The sequence below is a fragment of the Lepidochelys kempii genome, chromosome 5 (assembly GCF_965140265.1).
Source record: "Lepidochelys kempii isolate rLepKem1 chromosome 5, rLepKem1.hap2, whole genome shotgun sequence".
NCBI lineage: Eukaryota > Metazoa > Chordata > Testudines > Cheloniidae > Lepidochelys > Lepidochelys kempii.
The window spans coordinates 44,496,529-44,523,973 of NC_133260.1; the positions used below are offsets into that span (position 1 = coordinate 44,496,529).

The 27,445-nt window shown below is 39.1% G+C and overlaps 1 protein-coding gene across 1 annotated transcript; it reads left to right on the forward strand.

Moving 5' to 3' along the window:
* Nucleotides 1–27,410, forward strand: SLC30A5 (solute carrier family 30 member 5). Its single transcript, XM_073344113.1, has 16 exons — nucleotides 1–301; nucleotides 514–636; nucleotides 2,638–2,704; nucleotides 4,244–4,329; nucleotides 5,597–5,684; nucleotides 6,564–6,651; nucleotides 9,438–9,514; nucleotides 10,565–10,735; nucleotides 11,449–11,737; nucleotides 12,132–12,340; nucleotides 14,916–15,073; nucleotides 15,889–16,018; nucleotides 19,620–19,851; nucleotides 22,698–22,924; nucleotides 24,499–24,627; nucleotides 26,982–27,410. The coding sequence occupies exons 1-16, from the start codon at nucleotides 228–230 to the stop codon at nucleotides 27,150–27,152; spliced, it is 2,319 nt and encodes a 772-aa protein (XP_073200214.1). The 5' UTR covers nucleotides 1–227; the 3' UTR covers nucleotides 27,153–27,410.
* The last annotated feature ends 35 nt before the right edge of the window (nucleotides 27,411–27,445 follow it).

Consider the following 27,445-nt stretch of genomic DNA (forward strand, 5'->3'; position numbering starts at 1 on the left):
GGCGCGGGCGCTCCCCCGCGCGCCGCGCTGTAGTGAGGGGTTCCGGCCGCTGAGGACGTGGCTGGCCCGGCTCAGCTTCCGCAAGTCCCGCTGCCGGCCGCGGCCTACGGGCCTTGCCTCCCTCCGGAGCTCGGCGTGTCAGCGCGCCCGGCCCAAGCTCGCAGCACGCGGAGGATGAGGAGGCCCCGCGGCGGGGGAGGCGGCCTCCGCGGCTCCTGAGACCCGGCATGGAGCCGACCTACAGCGGCGAGGCCCTGGCCGGAGGCGGGGGGCTGGGGCCCGTGGATGTGCCCAGCGCCCGGTAACTGCCGCTCCCAGCGCGGGGAAGGGTCGGGGGTGGGGGGACTGGGAACGGCCAGCAGGGGAGCCCCTGCGCTGCCCGGTCAGGCTGTATTTCACCCAGTGCCAGGGCGGGCTGGGGGCCTCTGAGCCAGCCTGCGTCCCCGAGTGGGTCTCGGTCCGTGTTGCCCCCCCGCGCTTAGGACACGCCTGTGATCATTTGTTCTTTTGCAGGCTGACTAGATACATTGTGCTGCTGTGTTTCACCAAGTTTCTAAAGGCTCTGGGGCTTTTTGAATCCTATGATCTGCTGAAAGTGGTCCACCTTGTCCAGTTTATCTTTATAGTACAGCTGGGGTAAGTGTGCTGCTGTGTCAGCCTTTTATAACACTGCTGCAGCGTCTTCCTTTTGAGAATCGTTTTTTTGGCAATGAATGCCTGGGTTTCTTCCCATTGGGTTTGGAAAAGATTCATTCTGAAAGAAAAAGTTTTTCATAAGAAGTCAAGGGAGTTTGTGCCTTTTGTGTGCTGCATGACAGGTTGTTAAAGGGGCAAAACCTTCCTTGTTTCTGGTGGAATGTACATTTAGACACAGCATAACAGCTCCTGACAGATAGTTGTGTAGGAAAAAAAGCTGAGATGCTGTGTTGTCCTATCCAGCTACTGGGCCTGCTTTTCCTTCACCCCTTTTTAGGTTTTCATTTTCAGTGTGGAATCTATAGGTACTGATGTAGAGATGTCTAGAGCGTAGCTGTCGTGCTTTTGACTTTCTTCTTAGATAAAGGGTAATCTAAGCATACTCTTGTCGTGGGTGATGAAAGGATTTGTGTTGTGATGGACAGCTGTATGATGCTACAAAGCTAACCATTTAATTGATAATAGAAATATAATGGTAGATGTATTTAAAATGATCATTGCCAGTTCTAGTAATAGTCTCTGTACTTAAGATGAAGAATACCTCATTGGAATCAATACTCTCTAAATCCTAATATTTTAAGCATACTTACTGTAGTTTGAGAAACTATAGGGAAGAAGGGGATTTTTTTAATTCATTCATTAAAGTGCTCGTAGTTGTTACTTTTAAACAGATGATGTAATGACAAATACTGAGTAAAGAGAATAAATCTGTATCTAGAATTTTTCATTTAAGTAAAAATTACAAGTAAAATCAGTGTGGTCTCTCCTTGTGCTATCCTTTTCTTTGGAAGGAAGCTAAGCTGCCCTCCGCTCTAGAATCTTACTTCCTGCATCTGTTGTCATCATTAATATCTTTGCTGGTAGCTGGACCAACACTAATCTAAGCTTGGCTCATAATGAGTTGTGAAAGCTGTACTCTAACTTGACAATATTGACTAATAATCAGTTAGCTTTATTCCCATTTTATTTCCACTTTTGGGTTTTTCACTTGACTATTCCTGATCAACATAATCTTTTTTTCTTTTAGTTTATTTTTTATGATTGTTGGGAAGGTAGGATATTGGGTATAATGTTTCAGGCCAGTTCTAGTAGAGGTGTGTGGGTGAGTGGTTTTATTTAGTTTTTATGCAAGGTAGGGACACCTTAGAAATGAAAATGTAACAGTAGTAGTATATAATCATGCTCCCCTTCAAAACTCTCTTCTTTTCTACACATTCACTTATTTTGATCCATACTAAGTCTGAATTAACAACCATTTGGCTGTCCTCTGCCAGACTTGTGTGGGTGGCAAAGTAGGCAGGACTAAAATTCATCTGCTACAAAAAGTTTACTGAACCTTATGGCTACTTGAATAGCTGAAATGGGCTATGGGCAGGGGTGAAAGTAAAACTGAGCTCTTACCAATACAGGGCCGGCTCTGGGCCCCTGGGAAGGGGTGGGGCTGGGGTCAATTTCCCCAGCCAGCCTGTCTGCGCTGCCTGACCCGCACTGCCTGGGGCTCCAGCCACTGCTGCCGGAGTCCCGGGCCCTTTTAAATCGTGGCCTCAGGGCAGCTGCTACTTTTGCCCCCACCCCCAATTGGTAGGCGGGGGGGCAAAAGGGGCAGCGACGTTAAAGCGCTGCCGCAGCAGTGCTTTAAAGTCAGTGGTACAGGCCGGTACTGGTGGCTACTTTTTACTGGTACGCCATACCGGCCCGTACCGCCTTACTTTCACCCCTGGCTACAGGGAACAGAACCAGATTGAGTCACTATTGTTTTTTCCCTCTGGCAAAAACTAGGTAGCATTCATTTAAAACACAAGTGGAGCTGTAGAATAATTACTTGTACAAGGGTTGAAACAATTTCCTAGAACTAGTCTGAATAATAAAATAGCTATATTTGACCTTTGTCTGAAAGTGCACTTGAACTAGTACGCTGATGGAGAATATTTCCCCTAACAGGTCTGCATTTTTTATGGTTTTGTTTCAAAAGCCATTTTCTTCTGGAAAAACTGTGACCAAGCGCCAGGTGAGTTGACTTATACTTAACATTCACTTTTAGATACTCTGGGACAATATGAATAATGACTCTAATAAAATATTTAGTTGCTTACTGAAAGTGAAAGGGATGTTTCTGGTTTCATCTGGAAAACGTGGCTGGGATTTTCAAAATGACCTAAGTGACTTAGGAGCGCTAGTCCCATGGAAAATTACACCCTGCATGAGCACCCTGTGCTTTACCAACTAACATGCAAATAGCTGTAAATATGAAAAGATCAGTCCTGAGCTGCACCCTGCGGAATGCCTCCTGTACCAGGGACCAGGAGGAGGAGGGTGGCCCAGAGGATTGTATGGTGCGGGAGGGTCTGGGCCATCAGCTTTTCAGCCCCTTTGTGCTGATCCCACAATGCAGAGGAATCCAAGCAGTTGTCGGAATGGAGCTTGAAATATGGAGAGGAAGAACTTTTGTCGTCACCCCTTCCCTCTCCCCACATTCATCTTTATATGAAATAAATAAAATAATTGATTGTGCCACTACATAGTAATTTGGAATGTATTTAGTATAGAGGATCTGAACCATTGTATCAGGAAATGTCCTAAGGGTAAATTTGGTTTGAGAAAGCTCATGACAGAATTTAAAAGAAAGTGAGAGGGGGACCAAATTTTTTGGCTTTGTCATACATCAGGAAAAATCTATCTTTCTGTCTGCTAAAGGTTTTAATTTGGTCTTAACTCAAATATTGGATTTTTGGCGTATGAATAACTTGAGTGGATTATTTAAAAAATAAAAATCGCATCCAACTTTATCTAGTTGTTTGTCTGGTTTAAAACTAGAAAATACATCTATTGTTTGCAGTGTTGTTGTAGCCCTGTTGGTCCCAGGATATTAGAGAGATCTGGTGGGTGAGGTAATATCTTTTATTGGACCAACCTTCTCACCCACCTTGTCTCACTAAAATACATCCTAAGTAGTTTTATTTTAATAAAAATGAGCTGCATCTCCTGATTAAGACTTTTAAAATCTTAATCATTCAAATCTTAGGTGCATGCTTAATTGGAAGCACGTAAGTAGTCCCAGTTGACTTCAATAGAACTACTCCTTGGGATAAAACTAAGTATATATGTAAATATTTGTAGGGTCAAGGCCTTAGTTTTGTAACGTTGAACAACTTTATCTAGCACTGTACATGTTTGTCAGATGTATTTTATTGTGTAATACACTGAATGTCAGCATTTTTTTGACCACTAAGTAAATTTGACTTCAGCCTAACTACTGTAACCCATGGATTTTTTTTAAAAGGGTACTAAAACTACATCGAAAGAACTTGCTGCTGTGATAGAAAATGATAAAAGTAAAGAATTTCAGCCATAAAATGTCTTTCGAAAAGTAAACATAATGGGGCATTGTGAAGTAGTCAAGACAAGTCAGACTGTTTTAATTTCTGAAGATGCTCAACAGCATACATTTTAATGTTCCTTTAATGTAGTGGTTGGTATGTGAATTGAATGCAAGATGTTTGTTTGGAAAGCAGGCAGAAAATGTTAATAAAATGTTTTTCTTTTATAGTGGATCAAAATAGTTAAACATGCTGTTGTTGGCTGTATCATTTCACTTTTGTGGTTTTTTGGCCTCACTCTTTGTGGACCTCTCAGGTAATGTACATGCCTGAAAGTTTATACAAATAAAGTATGCTAGCTTAATTTGTTTTATAGTTATTTGAAATATCAATTCTGTACACTTAATTTCTTTTTAAATGAAATGTGTTTGAGAGAAATGTACTTCTGTTTGTTTATAAAAATAAATCCTCAGATGAGCAGCCATTATTCAGTTCCTGGTTTGCTGCAGGACATCCTAGTTCACTCTTTTAGCGTGCAGGGGCTGAGCGTAATGTGGTGATGGTAATACTCCTAGGTCTGTGTATAGAAAAAGTTCCTTGCATTATTCAGTTGTGGTCCCTTTAGTTCATTAAGTGGCAATCTTGACTGATTCAGAAAGGATCAGAAAAAAGATGACAAAGTGGGACTTTCAGAGGTGAAGAGCTTCGGGAAAGCCTCTCTCTGAATAGTGTATGGAGATAGGGCTTAAAGCTATCAAATTTTGCAAAGGTTAAGCTTTGTTTGCCTTAAAAATTGGTTTTTAGCTCTTAAGATGTCCAAATGTGAATCAATTTACTGCCCTGTTCTCAGGTCAGCTGAAAGTTCCAGTGCCTTTGTGAATGCTAGAAGTCTTCCCAAGCAGAAGCGGTAAAAATGATGTCTTGTAGTCACTTTTACTGCTGCTATTAAGAAAACTATGGACATCTGTAAAACTGACAAACTGTCACTTTCAGACTTCTGCTGCTTGGGAAAGCTACCAGCAGTAGATGAAGTCACTGGAGTTATGAATGGGGGATGAGGATCCAAAAGTGAGAACTATACGTTGTCAGCATTGAGGAGATTGTATGAGAAGGGAGAGTAGTGGAAATCAACTCCTCAGTAATCAGAAGTTAACAGGAAAAGAAAAGGTCCTTTTCCCAGCCAGAGAACAGGGAACTTAAGATTTATCAGACATTATTGTAATATGAATATTAATTCCATCTTGAGCAGTTTGATTCTTGGTGCTCTAATAAAGCATGTTACTGTTTAAAAAGTGTTTAGGTAGTTTCTGCTACTCAATTACTGTACATGATCTATTGTTTGAGCTAGAAAATAGGTGTTTTTATGTGATTTGTCATCATGGTAGAGTCTATAGTTCAGGGATCCAGCTGTTGAGACTTCAGGTTCCCTACCATCCTTTTGAATTGTACAACGTTCCTGTTGAAGCCATAGAATAAATCCTTGACCTCTCTTCCATTTAATTTTAGTTGAAACCAGGTATATCAAGCTAGTGCATAATATTGAAATGGACCTGATAAAAATTGGGGTGTCTTTTGTTTTGTAGGACATTGTTGCTGTTTGAGCACAGTGATATAGTTGTTGTGTCACTGCTTAGTGTATTGTTCACGAGTTCAGGAGGAGGACCAACAAAGGTATTTAAATATTTTTTGCAGAAAATAAAGTTATACATTATAAAGTTCTAAATGTAACAGGTATTCAGGAATACAGTAGAGGTAAATCTAATTGTTTCAGACTCAAATTCATAAAAGGGGTAGGTAAATTATGTATATTTTAATTTTAAATGTAGGAGAAACTACAATCTGTACTTCCTTTTTAATGAAATAAATATGCAACGGGTGCATATACAAGGAGTAACAACATGAAAAGGTGTTTGAGATTCATGATGATGAAGAGATGCAAGTTTATCATTTGTATGCAGAAGAAACTTAAAATATAGTATTTTGCACTTCTATATCACTTTCCAACCAAGGACTTCAAAGTGATTTACAATACTAGTAAATTAAGCTTCATAGCTCTGTGAGCAGAGAGACAAGGAAATATTATCCCCATCTTATGGATGTTTCAACTGAAGTACAGAGAGATTACCTAATGTTCCCAAGGTCACATACAGTGACCATAGCCATATTATCAAGACAAATAATTCTTATAATACGTTTCATCTATAGATCTCAATGTGCTTTACAAATGAAGCAAATATGATTATCCCTATTTTACAGATTTTTTGGGGGGGAGGGGGAGGAATGAGGCCCAGAACTGCAGTGACTTGCCCAAAATCACCTAACAAGTCTCATAAAAGCTGAATATAGGTGGGCTGTTTTTTTTATATATATAACCAAGATCTCTCTATCTGTTTCACTAAATGTAATTTTTGCTTTAAGGATTTTGTTTTGACTTTGTTTTTCTCGTGTTTACACTTACACGCACACACCCTTTGCATTTTTTTTGCAACTTTTAATGTTTGTCATCCAAATAAACCATTTTATATTGATTCCCTTTTGTTGTCTTTCCAGACAAGAGGTGCTGCATTTTTCATCATTGCTGTGATCTGCTTATTGCTTTTTGATAATGATGATCTCATGGCTAAAATTGCAGAACATCGTATCCTTTCTTACGATGTGTTTGGAGTAAAAGTGTAAGTTAGCCTTGTTTCAACTGCATTTTCCTCTCCAGAGCATTGTACTTCTGACTGAAAAGAAAAGGAAATAGTCATTCTGAGCAACTAATCCAGTCAAATGCACAGTCATTAGTTACTTTAGAGATAACAGCATCAGCTATAAATTTGCTATAAATAATTACAATCTAAATGACATAATGACAGAAAAATCCCAATTTAATTGCAAGGCCCATTCAACTATAGAAGCCTCTCGGTTCAGTTTTCCCTCTCAGAGAAAGTTTGAGGCCTATGTCCGTGAAGTTGTGGATGCTCAGCACCTCATAGTATGTCTATACGGTGCAGTTAACCTGCGTGGATTGGCTCCTGGGTTAGCCTAGCCTGGTGTGAATCTCCCCACTGCAAAGCTGTATCCATACTGTTTCTGCAATCGCATGTGTGTCTGCGGTACGTCCCATGATTTCTTGTGCTGAGGTGCTCAAAGATTCTTTTTCAGTCATTCTGTTAGATGCAGGAGAGCTTGTCTGTCCTTTGGGAGGAATTGTGGGAAGGGCATTAGAGGTCTATTGGTACTCGAGTGATTTAGCATGCTTCCTCGCTGCCAAGTTGGCAGGTTTCAGCCCAAGTTAAAGAGGAGCCTGGGTTCTAACCTACACACTCAGCTAGGTAAGATAGACCATGCTTAAAGCACCTCCAAATCTGAGTCAAAGGTTTTTCTATGTGGATAATACGGAAGTTAAAACCAAGGTAACAGCCCAGGCTAACTGTGCAGTGTAAACATACCATCAGAAAATCACACTGCTTTGGTGTCTATATGTAGGAATGCCTAATTTTAGACATCCTCTGTTAAAAATTTTGACCTGAGTATCTACTTGGGTCTTGCAGCATGCTCAGAAGATCAACTATCTTGGGCCCTTTCAGACGTGGGAGAAGAAAATGAGTTTGCTTGAATGTCTCGGGTGATCTCAACTCCCAAGATAAAATTTGAAGAGTGATGGCCTATAAAATGCTCAAGAAACCAACTGTAAAGAGCTTGATAGGTTAAGATCAGCGCTCTGAATTACAGTTGGAAGTTGATATATGCTTCCTGTGTGAAACACCTCTTGGTGGGATGTCCTTCACTAACTAAGCTTTCCTCAGAGTCTTCAAATATAACCCAGTTTGGAGCAGATTGCATTCATTGTTGGGTGATAAAGGTAACAGACAAGATTCCTGGAAAATAGTAACACAGTGGATAAATATCACTGCCACCATTCCTTCTAGTTGACTTGCCCCAAACCTTCATCACTTCAGTCTTATCTGCATTGAACTTCATGTAGCTGGTCTGTTGGAATTATTAACTATATTGTAAAGTATTAATATTAATGTGGAGACAACTAGACACTAATTTGACCATAAATTCCTTTAAGTCCAAAGGCTGAATAGTATTTTATGCAATTGCTCTAAACATGCCTAACAGTCTAAAAATAAGCAGTTACTACACCCAATACAGTAACAAAGTATTCATAAGCATGTGATCAGTATACAGTACTTACAAATTAGGCCAGACCTAAGGGAAACTGTCTCATCCTGATGTGCTCCAGCACAGTTAGACAAAGAACCCTCAGATTCATAACTCTTTATACCCTTCAACAAACAAATGATCTAATAGCCAATTACCACTTTAGCTAACAACTAATCTGAGACAGTTCTCACTGATTTTCAATTTTCATCCAGATAAGAGTTATAACCTCTTTCCTCCTTATTTCTTCCCCTCCTTCCTGCTGACCAACAGCTTTTACATTACACCTAGGTTCACATAGGCTTTGCTTTTAAGATACCACTGGGATGTGGGTTGGGAGGGTCCATGTTGGCTCCTTTTAAGACAAATTCTTTTTGTCTTATTTACAACCTTCTTTTAAGAAACTTTTCCTTATCTCAACATCCCCTGCTCCATTCCTTCTAGCCTTATAACTCATTATTTTCACGCACTTCCTTCTACTTGCTAGTAATGGTCTTTCTTTACCAAACTTAAGATAACTCTAATTCTTTATTTTCATATTTATTCTGCACGGTCTCTCATCCACACCCAAGCTTACCAATTGTCTTCCTTCGTTTTCTGTTAGACCAGTTTCACGTGCTTCTAAGTTAAAACATAAATTTTGCCTATTCAAAAGAAATATTTTTTTAAAATATTTTATCTTGATTGCACCTCTTTTTATTTGTCAATTTCATAAATTTTCTCAAGTTTAAATTTTTGTTCGAAAACTCTTCAAAAGTTATTAAAGACTGTTTCATACTTAAGACATTTCATTGATAAAGAAATACTGTAATGCTTCCAGTGAAAATTCATCTAAGTTTATTTCTGGTATCCAGTTCATCCTCCTTAGTCCAAATAATCGCCAGATTTAACATTAGTATTAAGACTAGCTTATGTGAAACATTTCAAGTTCTGTCATCGGGTAACACCATTTTTAATATTTTCCCTACGGAAGCAACAGACTTACGGACTTCTGTAGTTTAAAACTTTAGAATTATCAATACTTCAAAGCTTAAATTGATTCAGATATTACTTTCTTTAAATGTATATTGTTTCCTCTACTGATCTCCTATGGTATTTACAGTTTCTGTTCCTCTGGTATGCCTGTAGCTGTGTTTTCATTTTTTTTTAAATAACCTCAGTAAATCACTTGTGATCCTTATGAGAATGAGGTCCTATTAAGTCTGTTGAGATGTGATTAGGCAGCTGGAAGAGGGTTCATTTGGAGAATCTTCCTTAACTTAATTTGTTTAGCTGAGGGACATCATGACAGTGCTCTTACCCATGTTCTTCATACAATCATTGCTTTCCTAGGAGTTGCTGATCACAAGGTAAATTGCTTTCTTTTGTAATCTAGATGCTGAATTATTGAATGATGTATTCATAAAAATTCTGTGAAGAGAACTGCATTAATTCAAAATGTCCTATCAACTATTTACTTAACAGCATTTTGCTTTAATACATAATCTGAACGTATCTATTAAATTTGTTCCTTTTTTACTTGAAGTTTTATTTCAATTGTGACTTAGATATGCATGATCCTTAATAGACAAGTCCTCTGTTCCATAGTGTTATCAGTCATTGTCTTGTGTATCTATCTCTTTCCCATGCTACTTGGAGCCTAAGAGCCAGATTCTGATATCCTTGCTTGAGTTGGGTGGTACCCCAGTTTTCTCTGTAGTCCTATTTTAATTAGTGGGGCTTTTTATTGAGTAAAGTATTACAATCATGCTGTATGAGGCTTATTGCTGTATTTGATTGGAACTGTCCAGCTAGTTAGTCTTGTTGCTGGAACTGCTGCCCTGCAAATGAGAAGCCAAAAAGAAAATACTGAATTTATGACACCGCTAGAAAACATGGTCTTATTTAAAAATAAATCAGACAGATGAGTTAAGTGAAATTTGTTAGCCCAGCACAGGGTAGATTAGATCCAAGAAATACGAGAAGCTAATTTTGTATACATAAATATATTTTGTAAAGATTAGGGAACAATTTCTAAAGAAAAGGTTGGGGAGAAATGACACAGGGCTTGAATGAAGATAAATAAATACAAAGAGTGTGGGTGATATAAGATGATTCCATTTTATTTCCAAACATTTCCAATGTGCTACTTTGTGGGTGGAAGAAGGGAGAATGGCCAGAGAGAAATTGAAGATGGAGTTCCAGTTAGAAATACTGGGAGTTGCAAACTAAGTCATAGAACGTTACTGTTAGCAAATAAAGCTTATCTTTGGGGAAAAGGGGGAATACCTTGTCTGTGTCTTATGTTAATCAGTAAAAAGGAAATAAGGAAAAGAATATTCTGTCATGTAAATACTACTTATATTGGAGTGAGGTAGTTGACTCTTAAGTACTGCTAATAGGATCTATCTGTGTTCCAGGGTGGAGTGCTGTTGCTGGTACTGGCATTGTGTTGCAAGGTTGGTTTTCATATGGCTTCCCGAAAGCTCTCTGTAGATGTAGGTGGAGCCAAGCGTCTTCAAGCTTTGTCTCATCTTGTTTCCGTCCTTCTGTTGTGCCCATGGGTCATCGTCCTATCTCTGACAACTGAGGTAACAGCATAGCAAGTGTTCATCAGCAAAAGTGACTGATATTCTAACAACTGCATTTGTAAACTGCAACATATACCTTTCCTTTACAAGAATTTTATTTTACATTATTGAAACTACTTTTCTTGAGATTTTTACTTGGAAAAATAGATTGGTTTCTATATGCACAGTGTTTGATACATTCGTCTGTGTGATTTGTTGGGGGGGGAGGGGGGGTGTTGCTCTCTAAAGACTCCTAAGAAGAGGATATGTTGAACTGTGTGCAGTAGTTTGGTTTCTCTACTAACCTTACAGAGACAGTGATGATGAAGATACTGTTTCTCTTGGGGAATACATGTTCTAAATTTGAGGCTTTTACACCACTATCTTTCTATGTAGGGATAATTAAATCAATAGAAAACATTTTTATAGCAAATCAACTTCATTAATTTCCTAACTAGATGTTTTTTCTAGAGGATTTGTTCTAGTTCAACCACAGCTATTGGGCTTGAAGCAGTAATTAGTTCTGTGATCTGTGTTATACAGGAGGTCAGACTAGATAATCACGATGGCCTTAAAATCTATGAATCTGTGAATACCTGTTTATTTAAAGTGTCTAATGTATAGCAAACATGCAATAGACTAAATACTAGATACGTAAACTGGTACTATATATAGGTGACACATCTACCAACTTGTGATCAATATTACTCAGAATTTGTTCATTTTTATCACAGAGTAAAGTAGAATCCTGGTCCTCTCTCATCATGCCTTTCGTAACTGTTATCTTTTTCGTCGTGATCTTGGATTTTTATGTGGAGTCCATATGTTCTGTCAAGATGGAAGCATCAAAGTGTGCCCGTTATGGATCGCTGCTCATTTTGATTAGTGCGCTGCTCTTTGGCAGCTTCTGGACACATCCGATAACGGATCAACTTCGAGCTATGAACAAGCCAGCACACCATGAAATCACAGAGCATGTTCTCTCTGGAGGAGTGGTAGTGAGTGCCATTTTCTTCATTTTATGTACGTATTCCTTTTTTTCCCCTTTAAATGATAAACCAGTTAAAAATAATTATATATTACTGGAAGATCACCAAAACTATTTCTCTGTAGAATTCCACCACAGTTGCTTCGGTGGGTTCCATGGGTGAGGGGGAACAGCACAGTATTGTAAACCTATAGCTACATTCATAATTCATTGTCTACAAAAAAGGATACAGTAAATCTGTCTGCTTGTGGAAATGATGATCCAATCTAGTATAACAATAAAATATAGTGTTAGTCTTGAAAATGAAGCTGGTGACTTTCACCACCTTGATATGCTTGTGGAAGTTTTTAATCACTGATAAAACACTTGCATTATCAATCCACCATAAAGGTTAGAAACAACAACAAAAACATCTACCTCTCTTTGCAGCTGCCAATATTCTGTCCTCCCCCTCCAGGAAAGGACAGAAAGGCACTCTTGTTGGCTATTCTCCTGAAGGCATTCCTCTATATAATTTTATGGGTGATGCTTTGCAGCATAGTTCTCAGTCGTTACCCCGGTTTATTAAAGAGTCACTGAAACAAATCCTTGAGGAGTATGACTCTAGACAGATTTTCTACTTCTTGTGCCTAAATCTGGTAAGTGCACTCTTTTAACTCTAATGACAAATCATTGTAGAAAAAGGGTCACTCTTTTTAAAATTTACTGGCAACTTTTAATATGAGCTTTAACATAGAATCATAGAACCTGAAGGCACCTCGAGAGGTCATCCAGTCCAGTCTCCTGCACTCAAGGCAGGACTAAGTATTATCTAGACCATCCCTGACAGGTGTTTGTCCAACCTGCTCTTAAAAATCCCCAATGATGGAGATTCCTCCACCTTCCTAGGCAATTTATTCCCGTGCTTAGCCACTCTGACGGGAAGTTTTTTTCCAAAACTTAATTAGTTTTGGCATAGTTAATTTAACCGAGATAGGATACATATTTGCTGGATCTTCTGTGAAAGACAGGATAGTTTGACTTACAGTTGTACTTGTCAGGTTAATATGAATAGTCATGCCACCTTGTATGTATTTGTATAGCAACTAGCAAAAGTGGCTTCACTCATCATTGACTCTTCTGGGCCCTACTGCAATATAAATATACCCTGACAAAGCATTGAATGCATTTACAAAGACTGGCTCCTGTTTCCTGCCCTGAAGACCTTACAATCCAATACACATAAGACACTCCATAGTAATTCAGGAACGAGTGTTGAAAGACAGAGATTAAGGTATGAAGGATTTCTGAAATCGACTTGAAGAAGTGGAGAGGGTGATTGGTGGACAAGAATTGGGAAAAAATTCCAGATGTGTGGGACAGGATGATGGTGTGATAATGGAGATGAAAGATGACTGAGAAACAAAATGAGTAATTGGCAGTAGGAACAAAATCAAAAATGTAGTGAGGAAACAGGGGAGATCACATAAGACCTAGAAATATGAGCAATGAGCTTGAGTGCCTGCAGATAAGATAGAAAGTGGGAAGTTAGTTGAAGGCATTCAAAGGGGGATGACAACAGCAGTAGAGGGAGATCAGTTTAGAGTGTCATTTTGGAATAGACGGGAATAGAGATGGGAAATGGGGAAGCTGCATGGACTAAGATTATAATAATTGAGGTGTGAGATCAAAGAATGCACAAAAATGTTCGCAAATAAGATTCTAGTAATTTTCCAGGATTGTGAAAGTTTGGATGTGAGGGGAGTAAATTGTCAAAGGGTATGTTGATACTGCAGTTAGACAGCCATGGCTGACTCAGGCTCATCAGACTCTGGCTGAGGGGCTGTTTAATTGCAGTGTAGACTTCTGGGCATGGGCTGCAGCATGGGCTCTTGGATCCTGCGAGGAGGGAGGGTTCCAAAGCTCAGGCAGGAGAAGCCTGGAACTGGACACTGCAATAAAACAACCCAGCAACTAAAGGCCCTGCAAGCCTGTGTCTGCTGTCATGGGACAGCTGCAGGTTTTTAATTGCAGTGTAGACATATCCAAAGATGACTTCAAAGGTATGAATGTAGAGGATGGGGAATTTAATGGAGAAAGAAGGAACTGGAGAAGGATTAGGAAGATAGCTTGGTTTTATAGAGACACAGATTTAAAGATAACAATGGGTCATGCAGAAGGAGATATATGAGGTAAGTACCATCTTGCTCTCCTCAAGACTAATTCCTAAACTACATAAAGCCATTAGTTAGCAAAGAAAATTGACATAATTTCTATAAAGCAACCTCCATAAATAAAATTTGTAGTGACTGAAAAACACTTCTGTTAAACTACATCTTAATGCAATGGTTTTTTGAAGCCTGCTCAGTGGATAACAAACCATCCATTAGGTGACAGTCTTTGGGTAGGCAGCCTTTTGATTTGTTACAAATAATGCTTGCTTGGGAGGAATTCAAAATCAGTGTTCGGGACATTTGTTACTGAGTAAGAGGGCTTGTGTTCAGACTTTTTAAGAGGAGTACTTTCTTCTGCAGGAGTTTAATGTAGCCAATATATGCTGGTTGGTCATACCAGGTGTCTGAGGTATTCGCTAACCACTTAAGGAGTGCTCTAGCTTTGATACAAGTAATTTATGAACAGCAGCTGTCCAATTTTCAGATATTCATAATCCTCCAGGATGGACAAGTCGTGATCTTAAAAAAGCACCCACCAAATGAATCGGTAAACTGTCTGGCTTCCAGATGTCCACTTAATTACCATCATAATTAATGAGAACTGTTTCCCATGTTGACTGCTTTGATAGGCACTCTGTAGACTAGATTGGTTTGCCGATATTATTGTCCTTTCAGCCCAAGAGATCAGATCAGAGTTGTGTTACATTGGCATGGCAGTGTGTATGAAACTCCCTGCTCAGTGCTGTTTATATTGATGTGTTTGTAAATAAAGAATTCTAGTTTCCCATAAGATGCTCTCGCTTTATAGAAATTACATTTGTTTGTGCAGAAGAGAGGGGGAATTTTAAAATGTCTGCATTTACATTGACTTTTAATACAAAACTTAATATTACAATCCATTGTTTTGTAGACTAGAGTAAAACTGGTGCAGAAATATTTAAACCTTCTAAAATTAGTAGTGCTCTTATGGCAGAGCTTCATGCCAACTGCATATGCAAAATAAAAGCACAATTTCATAACGTGTTACAAGAAAAAAATCAAAATTTTTCTTTCGTTTTAGGCTTTCACTTTTGTGGAACTCTTCTATGGAGTGTGGACCAATAGCCTTGGTCTAATCTCAGACGGATTTCATATGCTTTTTGATTGTTCTGCTTTAGTTATGGGACTTTTAGCAGCTCTAATGACAAGATGGAAAGCAACCCGCATATTTTCATATGGGTATGTACACTGACTTTTACATAATTATTTTGAAGAGATTCTGCTAGTTAGTTATAGGTCCTCATTTTTTCCTGTTAAACACAGGGGACTAGGGGTATGTTCCTAATATGAAATGTTTTCATGGCACTTAATATTTCAACACTTTATTATACCTCCTCTTTCTCCCTGCCCCTCAAAAATGTCTGCCAGTGTTATAAACCCACTGTGCTAGTCTAGATCAGTCACTTTTTCAAAAAGAAAATGAGATATTACATGTGAAAAATACAAGCAGTTATATCAGCATGATTGCAGGAAGGGATTTGGAATTGTGTGTGTACACGTTGAGATATTCAGAATTTAATGGGGTATTTAGCCATGTAACTCCCAATGAAATTAGGGAATTTAGCCACACAATTCTGCTAGCCAGCTTGACAACTATCAGCCGTAATGTGTGTAGTATAGTTAACTTTTTTTAATTGTATCACTAACACTTTGTATTTTGAGGACAAGGCCAATTATCTCATGGCTATCTTTTATCCCTTTTGTCTACCTACCATATCTTTATTTTGTCTTTGATTGTAAGCTTTTTGGGGTAGAGATTGTGCTGTGTTGAGAAAGCACCTACCACATTGTGATGCTACCACAGGACAGAACTGAAAATAATTGTGTAACATATTTGTTATGGTACTTTGTTCTAACATAGTGAAAAATCAAACTGACTTGAAAAGAAAATACTGTATTAAATGCATGAATAAGCCAAAAAATATTTTCAAATATGCTAAATCTAGCTATTGCTCAATCTTTCTAAAATGTACATTACACTTGTTCACTTTCAGGTATGGCCGTGTAGAAATTCTCTCTGGATTTATTAATGGCCTTTTTCTAATGGTAATAGCTTTCTTTGTATTCATGGAGTCTGTGGCCAGACTAGTAGATCCTCCAGACATAGACACAAATATGTTAACTGTAAGTTTTGTCATTTTCTTCTGTTAAAAACAGTTTGTTACTCCTGTTGAATATTTATTCCTTAATTTAAAATTAAGATCCACTTATCTGTGTAGTGAGGACTCAAATTATATAATGTCAAGCATTTGCTTTCAGTGTGACTTCAAAATGTTTCTTTGCTTTCTATTATATAGTGACTAACAGAATTAAAAGTCAATATGTCTAAAGATAAAAACTTTGTTATATTGCCTGCTTCTAAATATGTTATCTTCTCCTGTTTAAAAATAAAAATATCTCAACCTATTCAAAAATAGGTAAATTACAGAAGTAATTCCTTATATTACCATCTTAGTTTTATAATGAATGGCATTTGTGGGTTGGAAAGGGGGATAGTGTCATTGGCTTTAGTTATTTGATCCTCCTATTACATGGAAGGAAGTTCCATTTATCTACAAAATAAACTATTGAGTACAGTAACTCCTTGATTAATGTTATGTTCCTGAAAAAGGCTACTTTAAGCAAATCCAATTTCCCCATAAGAATTAATGTAAATAGGGGTTAGATTTCAGGGAAATTTTTTTCGCCAGACAAAAGGCTATTTTTTTTTATATATGGAGGAATGGAAGAAGGGGAGACAGCATGGCAGAGAGAGAGAGACACACACGGTGTGTGTGTGAGAGAGAGAGATACGCATTGCCCTTTTAAGTATGCTGACCCCACTCTAAGTACATTGCATTTTTAAGTAGATCAGCAAGTTGAGACAGCAGCTGCTGCCAGCAAGCTCCCTCCATTCTGAGCCCTGTCATGTCACCCCCCACGCTCTGTGGAGGTAAGGTTTAGGAGTAGGGGGCAGGGGGGCACCCTGACATTAGCACCCTTCTTCCTCCCACCCCCTTCTGCACAGCAAGCAGGAGGCTTCTGGGAGCAGCTATAAGGCAGTGGGCAGGAGCAGCACAGAGCAGTAAGGGGAGGGACAGCTGAACTGCCTGGCAATTGATATCCTGCTGGGCGGCTGCCTCACAGGGAACTTAGGGGAGCAGGGAGCTGATGTGTGTGTGGGGGGGGGGGGACATGCCAGTCCACCGTGGTTCCAAGCCCCCACCAGCTAGCTCCAATGGGCTGCTCTTTCTGCAGGCAGTGGACAAAGCAGGCGGCTGCCAAACAATGTTATAAGGGAGCATTGCGCAACTTTACACGAGCATGTTCTCTAACTGATCAGCAACATAACAATGAAAGAACGTTAACTGGGACGATTTTAAGTGAGGAGTTACCTCTAAAGTCAGCTAAGATACAGTATGGTAGGTGTGCCTCTAGTTAAAACCATGATGGAGCCATAAGTAGTTAACATGCATTTTAAATCAGTCAAAGCAGGTCATTGGAGTTGGTCAATAGAAGCATCTAAATATATCATACTTGGTAACTGTCATGTGTAATTGTATTGCTATAATAACGTATCTTATCCTTGCTCTATTTTACTACTGCATACAGTATATTATACTACTGGATACCAGATTTTTTTTAAAACAAGATAAGGGTTTTGAACTCTGGAGAAATAGTAATTTCATAGTCACTTGCAAAAACATCAAACCATATAATTGCGTTAGTGTAATTGGCTGTTTCTCTGATTTGTGTGTTAGAATCTTTAGTCAGTAAAACCTTTAGTGTCAGTAACTTTAACTACCCTTCACTGAAATTGAATTAACTCGCAATTTCAGATTCCAGCCTCTTGATCCCCAGTCCAGTAAGATCTGGGGTGATTAAAGAAGTATTAGTTCAGTTCCTGGAGAGAAAAGTGCAGTATGTTCAGTAACAATCTTTTGGGCAGAAAGAGTAGCACTGATTACTTCAATCTTTCGACCTTGTGCCTTTCCTATAAGAAAAGCAAGGCTCAAATTGGATGGAACAAATCTCAAGGCTTCAGCAAAGATGTGAAGGAGCCATAGATCAGATTTCATATTAGCTTACTGTTCAAACAGGTGCTGATCTAAGTTCCCTTTAAGCTGCGTGGCCACACAGCTGCCTATTAAGCCCCACACAGGGACTCAGGGCTACAGCGGGGAGAGGCACCCCTCCCCACTGTCCCCAGCATGGACCTGCTGCGGCAGGGAGAGGCATCCCCCCCTGAGCTGCTGCGGCGAGAGAGGGCTGGGGGGAGTCCTCTCTCTCCCCACTGTAGCAGTGTGGAAGCCTGCACCCCCAAGCTCCTCATTCCTGGCCCCACCCCCAAGCCTGCACCACCAGCCAGAGCCCTCCCCGCCAACCCTCTGCTCCAGCCCTGAGCCCCCTTCCCGAACCCCTCATCCCCAGCCCCACCCCAGAGCCTGCACCCCTAGCCAGAGTCTCTCTTCCCCTCCCCCCCAACCTTCTGCCCCATATTGGGGCATATAACAAAATTCATTCTGCATATGGACATAAAAAAATCGAGGGAACACTGGTTCTGATTACTGCAAGTAGTCTTAAAACCGTCATTGATGTATGTATGGGTACAGCTGGATCATGGAATCAAAACTGTAGATCCAGTCTTTTCACAATTTTTGCTTTTTTTTCCCCTCAGTTTAAGCCTTCACTTCCTGAACAAAAATAAATTTTACTTTTATTTTGTTTTTTGAACAAGTGTGAAGTTACCTCTTTCCTCCCATTGAAGGCATTGAACTTCAGTGCTTATATAATGACAGGTTTCAGAGTAGCAGCCGTGTTAGTCTGTATTCGCAAAGGAGTACTTGTGGCACCTTAGAGACTAACCAATGTATTTGAGCATAAGCTTTCGTGAGCTACTGAATGCATCCGATGAAGTGAGCTGTAGCTTATGAAAGCTTATGCTCAAATTTGTTAGTCTCTAAGGTGCCACAAGTACTCCTTTTCTTAGTGCTTATATAGACACTTAAATACTAAATTTTAATAGTGTAATTTAAAAGAGACAATCATCTGGAGTTAAGGCCTATCTCTCATACAGCTTTCAGGATGAGTTCTGTGGCCACATTCTCCAAAGGAAAGCTTCCTATTCCTGTACCCTCTGCTAGTAGGTGAGGGTTCTTTCTGTCTCCTTCCTAGCTAGCATTTTTCTGTTAGTTTTCCAGTCTCTTCATGCAAGAGTGGTGGAGAGTTATTTGTATTGTGGTAGCACCCACAATGTACTGCTCAAACCCAGAAGGCGACATGGTCCCTACCCCAAAACATTTACAATTTAAGATGAAGCGTGCAGGTCCTTTTTAACTGTTCCTGTATGTTCTACTCAATAAGTGATTCTGGGGAGTTAAGAGAGAACTTTCGCTCTATCCTCAGAGCTTTGTTTCTTGTGGGAGAAGTAGACAAACTCAGTCTCACTTAAAGCAAAGTTGTTTATGTCTGTACCTGCTGATACTAGATTTTTAAGAGGAAAAGAGAAATCCTTCATATGAAGAGAAGTTTCACTTGTGAGCATTCAGCGGCAAGGGAATCCTCCTGCTATTGTCATTGTTAAATGCAGCAAATTGGATGTGCTACGGAAGTATGTTAGATGCTGTTAACTTGTTTGCTAGAACAGTATATTTTTTCTGTTAATCTGAGTGTTTAGGAAGAAATCAAATTGGATTTAAAGGTTGGGTTTTTTTGTTTTGTTTTTTCTCTTTTCTCCCTCTCATAGCCAGTCTCAGTTGGAGGGCTGATAGTAAACCTTGTTGGTATCTGTGCCTTTAGCCATGCCCACTCTCATGGGGCTTCTCGTGGAGGCTGTCACTCACATGATCACAACCATTCACACCATGGTCATGGACATGGACACAGTCATGGCCATTCCCACAGTGACCACGGACACAATCACAGTCATGGACACTCTCATGGGTTTTCAGGAGGAGGCATGAATGCCAACATGAGAGGTAAGTACAAATTGTTTAATTTTAAAAGTAACCTAGCCTTCGAGAAACCTTTTACATCAAAGTATCCCTTGTCCACTTTTCTTAATCTCTCTAAAACTTGTTTTCTGGCAGTCTTTTTACATAGCACAGATAGAGCTTTTTGGAAAAGCTTTTTCTAGCTAAAATGTTTTAAAGAATAAACATAATTTGAGATATTCCACTAGCTTCTTACCTCACACTTAATGTTCTCAGATTTGTGATGGTATGGGTCCTAGAGGCTCTTCAATGTTGATTTCTTTTCATTATTATTTGATCCATAATATTTTTACAGTACCCAAAGTGTACTACATATCTTAAAGACCAAATAGAACTCCAGAGTTCCTGCATCTAATTTTAGATAGTATATGACAGCTGGTTGATTTAAAATAACTAGGAAAGGGATGGGGAGTAGAAGAACCAAGGTTAACAGCAATACACTTAAACAGTTACTCTCTTTAGACACATTCACCTATTTAATTATTTGTACTGGGGTAGCATCTGTAGGCCTGAACTTCTGGTTCAGTTAAAGTGTTAGGTTTTTTAAAAATAATTAACTTGTCACTTATGGTGTGACATCCCCTGGGGTACAGTCTGGACTGGGGAGCCACTGTGTCCCCTTAACTCTCCAGCCTGGGGTGCCTTTTACTCTGATTTGCCATCAGAACAGCCACTTCTGCCCTGCACATGCAGCCTTCAGCATGCAAAATCAAACCAGCTGAAAATATGAATGCTCTCCCAGCCACACATGAACTATATATAGGGGTGACACCCGCAAATCCCCCAATCTCAGCACTGGACTCCAGAAATGTGTCTTGCACTGCTTTGGACTCCCTCCCCTTCTCCCCAAACTGTGTAAGCTCATTAAAAGTCCATCATTCTATCAAAGGGAATGATTATGCACCAGCCTTTGTTAACTTGAGTAGCAATCCTCAAGCACTTCCGTTAAAACACACTGGTTTAGACAAAAAGAATTAAACAAGTTTATTAACTAAAGAGAGATTAAGTGATTATAAGTGGTAAAGGCATAAAAGTCAGTATTGGTTACAAGGGAAATAAAAGATAAACACGGAAACCTTACCAAGCTAAATCCTAAACTTTATCAAGCTAAATAAGATTTGAAAGCAGAAGGGTTTCTCACCCAAAACTTTCAGCAGTCCATGCTAACTGGAAAGCGTTCCAGTTAGGACCACTCTCCCCCCAGTTCAATGATGATTTTTTGTCTTTCAAACACTCTTGCTGCAGTGAGTAGAGATGGGGGAGGAGAGGTGGTCAGAGGCCTTTTTGCCCCCTTCTTATATCCTGACCCTTTTTACTGGAAAAGTCCTTCCTGGGTCCTGGGGTCAGAAGTTCTATTGCATACATGCTCTGCCAGCTGTCCCTCAGGTGAATTGTAAATTTCTTCTTTACAATTCCTGTTGCTGAAGAACAGCTGCTTAAGCCGATGATTGCTCTTCACACCTGGCTGGAGCCAGAGTGCCTTTTACTCTGAAAAACTGATTTGTGGACATTACCCAGAAGTATAGCATATTAGTCACAATCATACAATAGAATCTTATAACTTCATACACGCTGTTGCTATACACACCAACAGGACAATGCTGTTCAGCAGATTATAAATTTTAAAATTGCACCTCACAAGGCATACTTTGTACAAGTGTTATCATAATTGTATGAAAAGTGGTTACCATAATAGTATGGATTGTCACACTGGGGTAGCATCTATAGGCTTGAACTTCTGGTTCAGCTAAAGTGTTGGATTTTTAAAAATAATTAACTTGCTACTTATGATCCATGAGGAAGAAGCGAATTTTGAGAGGATTTGAGGGAAGAGAGTAGTAACTGGGTGGACCAGGACTAGGAAGTCATTCTCTTTGTTGGTAACACTGGTAGTAGTCTGAACAAAGTCATAGAGATGGTTGTGAGCGAAGTAGACCAATGGGACATTGAGGCTGACATAGTTTTCATAGTTTGCCTTTACGAGCCAACATGCAACACAATTTCTACAAAACTTTATTTTTGTAAACCGTGTTTGTCACTGATTCATAATATAAAATAATACTTCTCGTCAGTTCTGTTAAAGACCAGACTAACCTAAAACACAAAGCTGGCAGCATTATTTTATATCTATATATAATATATGATACACATACATATACACATACTATCAGCAAGTATATTATAAGTGTGGTTACTTGCTGGAATCTTCCTGATAGTATGGAAAAAATACAATATATAGCACATCTACCAAATATTTGTCACATTGTCTACTATAAGAAATTTTAGTGCGTAAGATGTATTGTTTCAAGCATTTAACTATCACAATGCTATATTATTTTAATTGAGGCGCTGAATGCAACCAAATAGCTGAGATGACTATTCTACCCATCTGAATTTTTTTATTTTTTGTAAAGTGTGCTCAGCTTCTCACTACTTGCATATTCTTTAGTGGGAGATGAAGTACCAGGATTAATCTCACGAACTATTAGTGTTAAAGATTGTTTTGTACCTTCTAAATGCAAACAGAGTACTAGAGTTCAAATGATATAAAACTTTAATCCTAGCAGCAGCAGCAGTTTGAGAGATGTAAATCACAGCAGAATTAGAACATTATCATTTTGTGTTTTTATTCTAACTTAATACTTGCCAGCATTAGAAACTATTTAGCATATCAGTAAAGTTTTCTACCATAGGTCCAAGACCAGGGATCCAAGAGAGAATTTTGATCCCTGTACTGAGAAATTTTATTTTAATACTCATGCTATATAGTCCATGTGCTGATGGCAACTAAATGCAGGTACTCAATCATTCAAAGTCTTATTTTGTTTCAGGTGTGTTTTTACATGTGTTGGCAGACACCCTGGGTAGTGTTGGTGTGATCATATCTACGATATTTATCCAACAGTTTGGATGGCTGATAGCTGATCCCCTGTGCTCTCTCTTTATTGCTACATTAATTTTTCTCAGTGTTATCCCACTGATAAAAGATGCCTGTCAAGTACTTTTGCTGAGGCTACCACCAGAATGTGAGAAAGATCTGCACATTGCGCTAGAAAAGGTCGGAACTTAAACTTGTATTTTGTTTGTTTATATACAGTCTAGATTTATAGTGAGTTTGAGAACTGCATTTATTAACTTTTACATGCAGTCATTCCTCATTGTGCCATTATCTTTGTCTAAGACTCTTGGGCGTCCCAAATTTCTTGTCTAAGTTCATCAGTTTTATAGAGATACTTGAGTCTTTTTTGGTTTTATTAGTTTATCATTTGCAATTTTAAAAATCCATGAATTTTGTGGAATCAACTGTTTAAATAACAGTGGCAGCCATATGTTGCTTTTGCTTTTATGGGCAGTTCATAACCCTAGACTAACTTGGTAACTCTGTAAATCTATCCAGCAGAATGAGGGAAAACTATTTAATACTTAGTTTTAATTATTAAACCCAATAACTTTCATAAAAGCTGGAGAGGTCTTTTTTAACCCTAGCATGACCAGATTTCATTTGACTGCAGTATTCTTTCCTGGGCATGCAGTTGCAGTTTTGACAGTTTTCCAGTCTACTGTGGGACAGGTTGGCTTATAGCAAATGGGGCTGCAAAACTGAAGCTAGTTCTCTTCTTCCCATTTGCAGTCTCTATTGCTGATTTTTTTTTTCTTCCCCTTCAGTCTAGACTGCTTTCTACTCCTACTAAATCAGTCAAGGCCTGTAGTCTGTGGCAGCACTCTACTCCCATTATTAACTCTTATCCACTAACTGTTGCTCCCAGTGTTGACTCTTCTGAGTGCCCTGCTCAGAACCCCCATGGGCATAGTCCTGAAGTATATGGAGAGCTTTGTAAATCGGGAAACTGGTGTGGGAACTTTCAGGACTCCAGCAACAAGAGTAGAAGGGGGACTCCAGCAACAAGGATATTCAACACTGCCTATCACCAGGGAACGGGGATAATAGATTCTAGCCACCAGGGAATGAGAGGATGGAATTAAATTGGGTGAGGGAGATCCATGGAGAGGAAGAAGAGGGAGGAAGGTGAGGATTGTGGACTTACATGATTTAGTGAAAGGGAGATGCAGAAGAGGGAATTGAAGTGTGAGTGACCTTGAGGTGGGATAAATAAAAACAAGAAACAAAACCAGAAAATAATCAAAATGCTAGGAGTGGGGAGAAAAAAAAATAACCAGTATGAAACTTCATAAAGAAATATTACAATAAATAACTTAATAAGGTTACATATTAAGTCCAACTAGAATATTGAAGTACCTGTTTATCTTGGTTATCATGGGGATCGGTCCTTAGAAATGCTTGGGTGCCCAAAGCCAGTCTCTCCTTTGATGCTACTATAGTCTGGCCACCAGTTGGGGACTCCAGTGTCTTTGTCCCTCCTTTTTAGCCCCTACCCTCTAATTTTTCATTTTGCCTTCTATTTTTGGCAATGATGGAAACTGTCCCAATTCCACAGATTTCTCTATATAACAAAATTTCTATATATAATATTAAATGATGGCAGTTTATTTTGCTGTATAATAGTATCTACTGCATGAAATAATTGCCATTGGTAGCTATCTAAGTATGCAGGAAGGCATAAAGTAGAATAGTGCAAAAGTAATTCTTACTGTTAATGCAATTTTTTACAGATCCAGAAAATAGATGGTTTAATATCCTACAGAGATCCTCATTTTTGGTGTCACTCTGCTAGTGTTGTGGCAGGTACTATACATGTACAGGTGATGTCAGATGTCATGGAACAGAGAATTATACAGCAGGTAACTGTATAACACTTTCAGAAATCTTTTGGCTCTTCATATTTTACCCCCTGTAGATTAACCCTGAATATTTCAATCATAGGCTTAAGTTTGAAGCTGCTGTTTTAATGATTTCTCTAGCTAGTAGCTGATGTTCCAGGACAGGCCTTGTCAGTATTGCTCTGCTCCTCCTCCTGCTGTTATCCTATAAAAAGTTTGGAGGCTTTTGACATTTGAAAACAGATCAGCCAGTTTCTTTTGTCTTGCTTTAAAGGTGACCTGCAAAAGGATTTGGGGGGGGGGGGGGGAACTAGTTTTGTATTTTTTTTTCATGGTATAACAAAAGCCTAAATGAATTCCTCAAAAAAAAAGGGGGGGCGGGGTTTCTGCTTGTTTTTAATCTTAAAAATATCAGAAGCGTTAAGCCTATTTTTCCTTTGTTTTGCTGGAGGACTTCCTGGGGATCAGAGATGTATTTTAGGAACTCTCACCTTAAATGAAGAGGCAAGAGTGATGTGTTTTTTACGACATTCTCTCCAAAATGTTCATTAATCAGTCCAGTTAAATAAGTACTAACAAAGGTTTTAAACAGTCTGAATAAAAATCCCTTACTTCAACAACTCAGTTTTTTACTCTTGTAAATAGTTTCACTGGTTCTCTTCTCATTGTAAACTGTTCCAAGTTAGATGAGACCTGAATTAATAATGTTTTTTAAAAAATGAGAGAACCTTTTCAGGCCCTCTTTATGTTCTAGGCATTGCTACCAGCTCTGCCTATAGTTAAGGTTGTCAGACACTTCTCATTATAAAGACCCTGTTTTTAGTCACTTTACCAAACTTTAACGATTAGGGCTGAAACTTTCCAGGCTAGATGTTTTCCTCCAACTTCAATAAAAATTAAGTTTCAGCAAAAATGATTTACCGTGGTTTGCCCTTGTTTTAAAAACAAAACATCTTACATCTGTTTTATTGAAGTTTTAGCACTTCCAGGTTTAAAGCAAGGGCTTTAGATTTGGTAGAGAGGTGGTCTTTTATCAGGGATATGCTGCTTATTGTTGCTATGAAAAAATACCCAGTTCATAAGCCTTTGGGAAATAAAATCTAGTTCATACATGCTAAGTAGAGACTTCTTAATTTGGCAAGTAAATTCTCCAAAGATTCTGTCTGTCCTGAGCATGCTCCATCCCCTTCCCTGTACTTTCCCTGCAACTCGTGCCCGTAGCTGCCAGGAGTTGCTGTTGCACTAGGCTTAGGAATTGAGAGCAGGGGTGTTCTTGATGCTTCCTTTTCTGGCACCCAGGCAGCATGGAAGAGGGAGCAGCCTAATTCAGGAGGGACAAGTGTGGATAATGGAAGTAGATTAGAGGGCCGGGAGGAGGACTGGGAGTGATCTTGGGTGTGGGGCTTTTGACTGGATAAACCGTGCAAGGAAACTGGGAGCCAGGAAAAAAATGGTGTGTGGGAAGGACATGGGAGCAAGACTGAAAGTGAGCAGGAGCTGGGGTTTGAGGCTGGGCTTGAGGTCCACATGCTATGGCTTAGATTTCCAAAGGGGTCCAAACCGCCATTTGAAATTTTGTTAGGGGTCCACAAATGAAAAAAGGTTGAAAACCACTGATTTAAACCAAACTTTCATAGTCACTATTAATTGTGTGTTCCTCATTTTCTGGGTGCCACTTGCATTGAGACCCTGGGGTCTGATTTGCAGAAGTCCTGAGCACTCACGGTGCAATGGAAGTCAATGGGTGCATATAAAGTCCTATACAATGCTAAGTACCCTGAAAAAAAATCCGATCCTAGGCATCTTAAATTGGGCACCCAAAATTATTGGATACTTTTTACCTTAATCTCTGTGCCTGAGATCCCCATCTGTAAAATAGGGGTGTTATAAAGATAGTTTGTTTGTTTGTGAAACGCTCGGATACCATAGCGATGGGTACCATAATAAAACCTGTGAGGAAATTAATAATTCTTTATTCAGAGCAGGATTTGAATAGGGTGCAATAAATAAGGCTTGAGGACACACATTGAACTGTGAGGATAAAACATAATGTCCATTCTTGCACTGAATGATGCAGAATTCCTGAGGGAATAAATATGGAGTCATATTAGGATATATCATAATCCAGCCCCCTCAATTAAGCATTAAGGTTGCTTGTGCGATTCCTAACTTTTGAGTGCTTGACTTTTTCTCCCCAGAAATTCTAGCTAAAAATTAAGTCATTTTAATTTTCTGACTGGCTCTTCTCAGGGCCATAATAAATGTTGTATCTAGAAATTGAAGTGACCTTTTGCTCGTGTTTGTAACTACCGTTCTCGTGTCTGAGTATAATCACAAATTACAGAGATTTAATATTGAATTTCTGTTATGCTCAGGTAACAGCAGTTCTGAAAGATGTTGGAGTGAACAATTTAACTGTCCAGGTGGAGAAAGAAGCCTATTTTCAACATATGTCTGGCCTCAGTACAGGATTCCATGAAGTCATTTCTATGACACAACAAATGGAATCCATGAAATACTACAAAGATGGCACTTACATCATGTGATGTGAAGATACATTCGCCACTGGGATATAAGCTGTAGTATTCAATATTTGTATTATTTTGTCAGGAGAACTTGCACATAAATGTACAGAAACAAATATAGTATATATTTGAATTTTTTAAAAAAGCGTAATGTGTTAAGACTGGATCAGGGTGCTTTTTATAAAGGAAATAAGATGGACTAGAACATTTGCTGTATATGTGGAAATAATGTAAATCTGAAATACTGTACTTGATGTTTATTAAACAGAAATCTTGCTACATGTGTGTGGATGAGCACAAATATATTCCATACC

What these genes read in the sequence shown, in the direction of transcription:
- SLC30A5 (XM_073344113.1), top strand. Translation starts at nt 228, where the DNA reads ATGGAGCCGACCTACAGCGGCGAGGCCCTGGCCGGAGGCGGGGGGCTG. An exon ending in GTGGATGTGCCCAGCGCCCG is followed by an intron (nt 302 to 513) that starts GTAACTGCCGCT and finishes GTTCTTTTGCAG; the next exon opens with GCTGACTAGATACATTGTGC. An exon ending in TAGGAGTTGCTGATCACAAG is followed by an intron (nt 9,515 to 10,564) that starts GTAAATTGCTTT and finishes TCTGTGTTCCAG; the next exon opens with GGTGGAGTGCTGTTGCTGGT.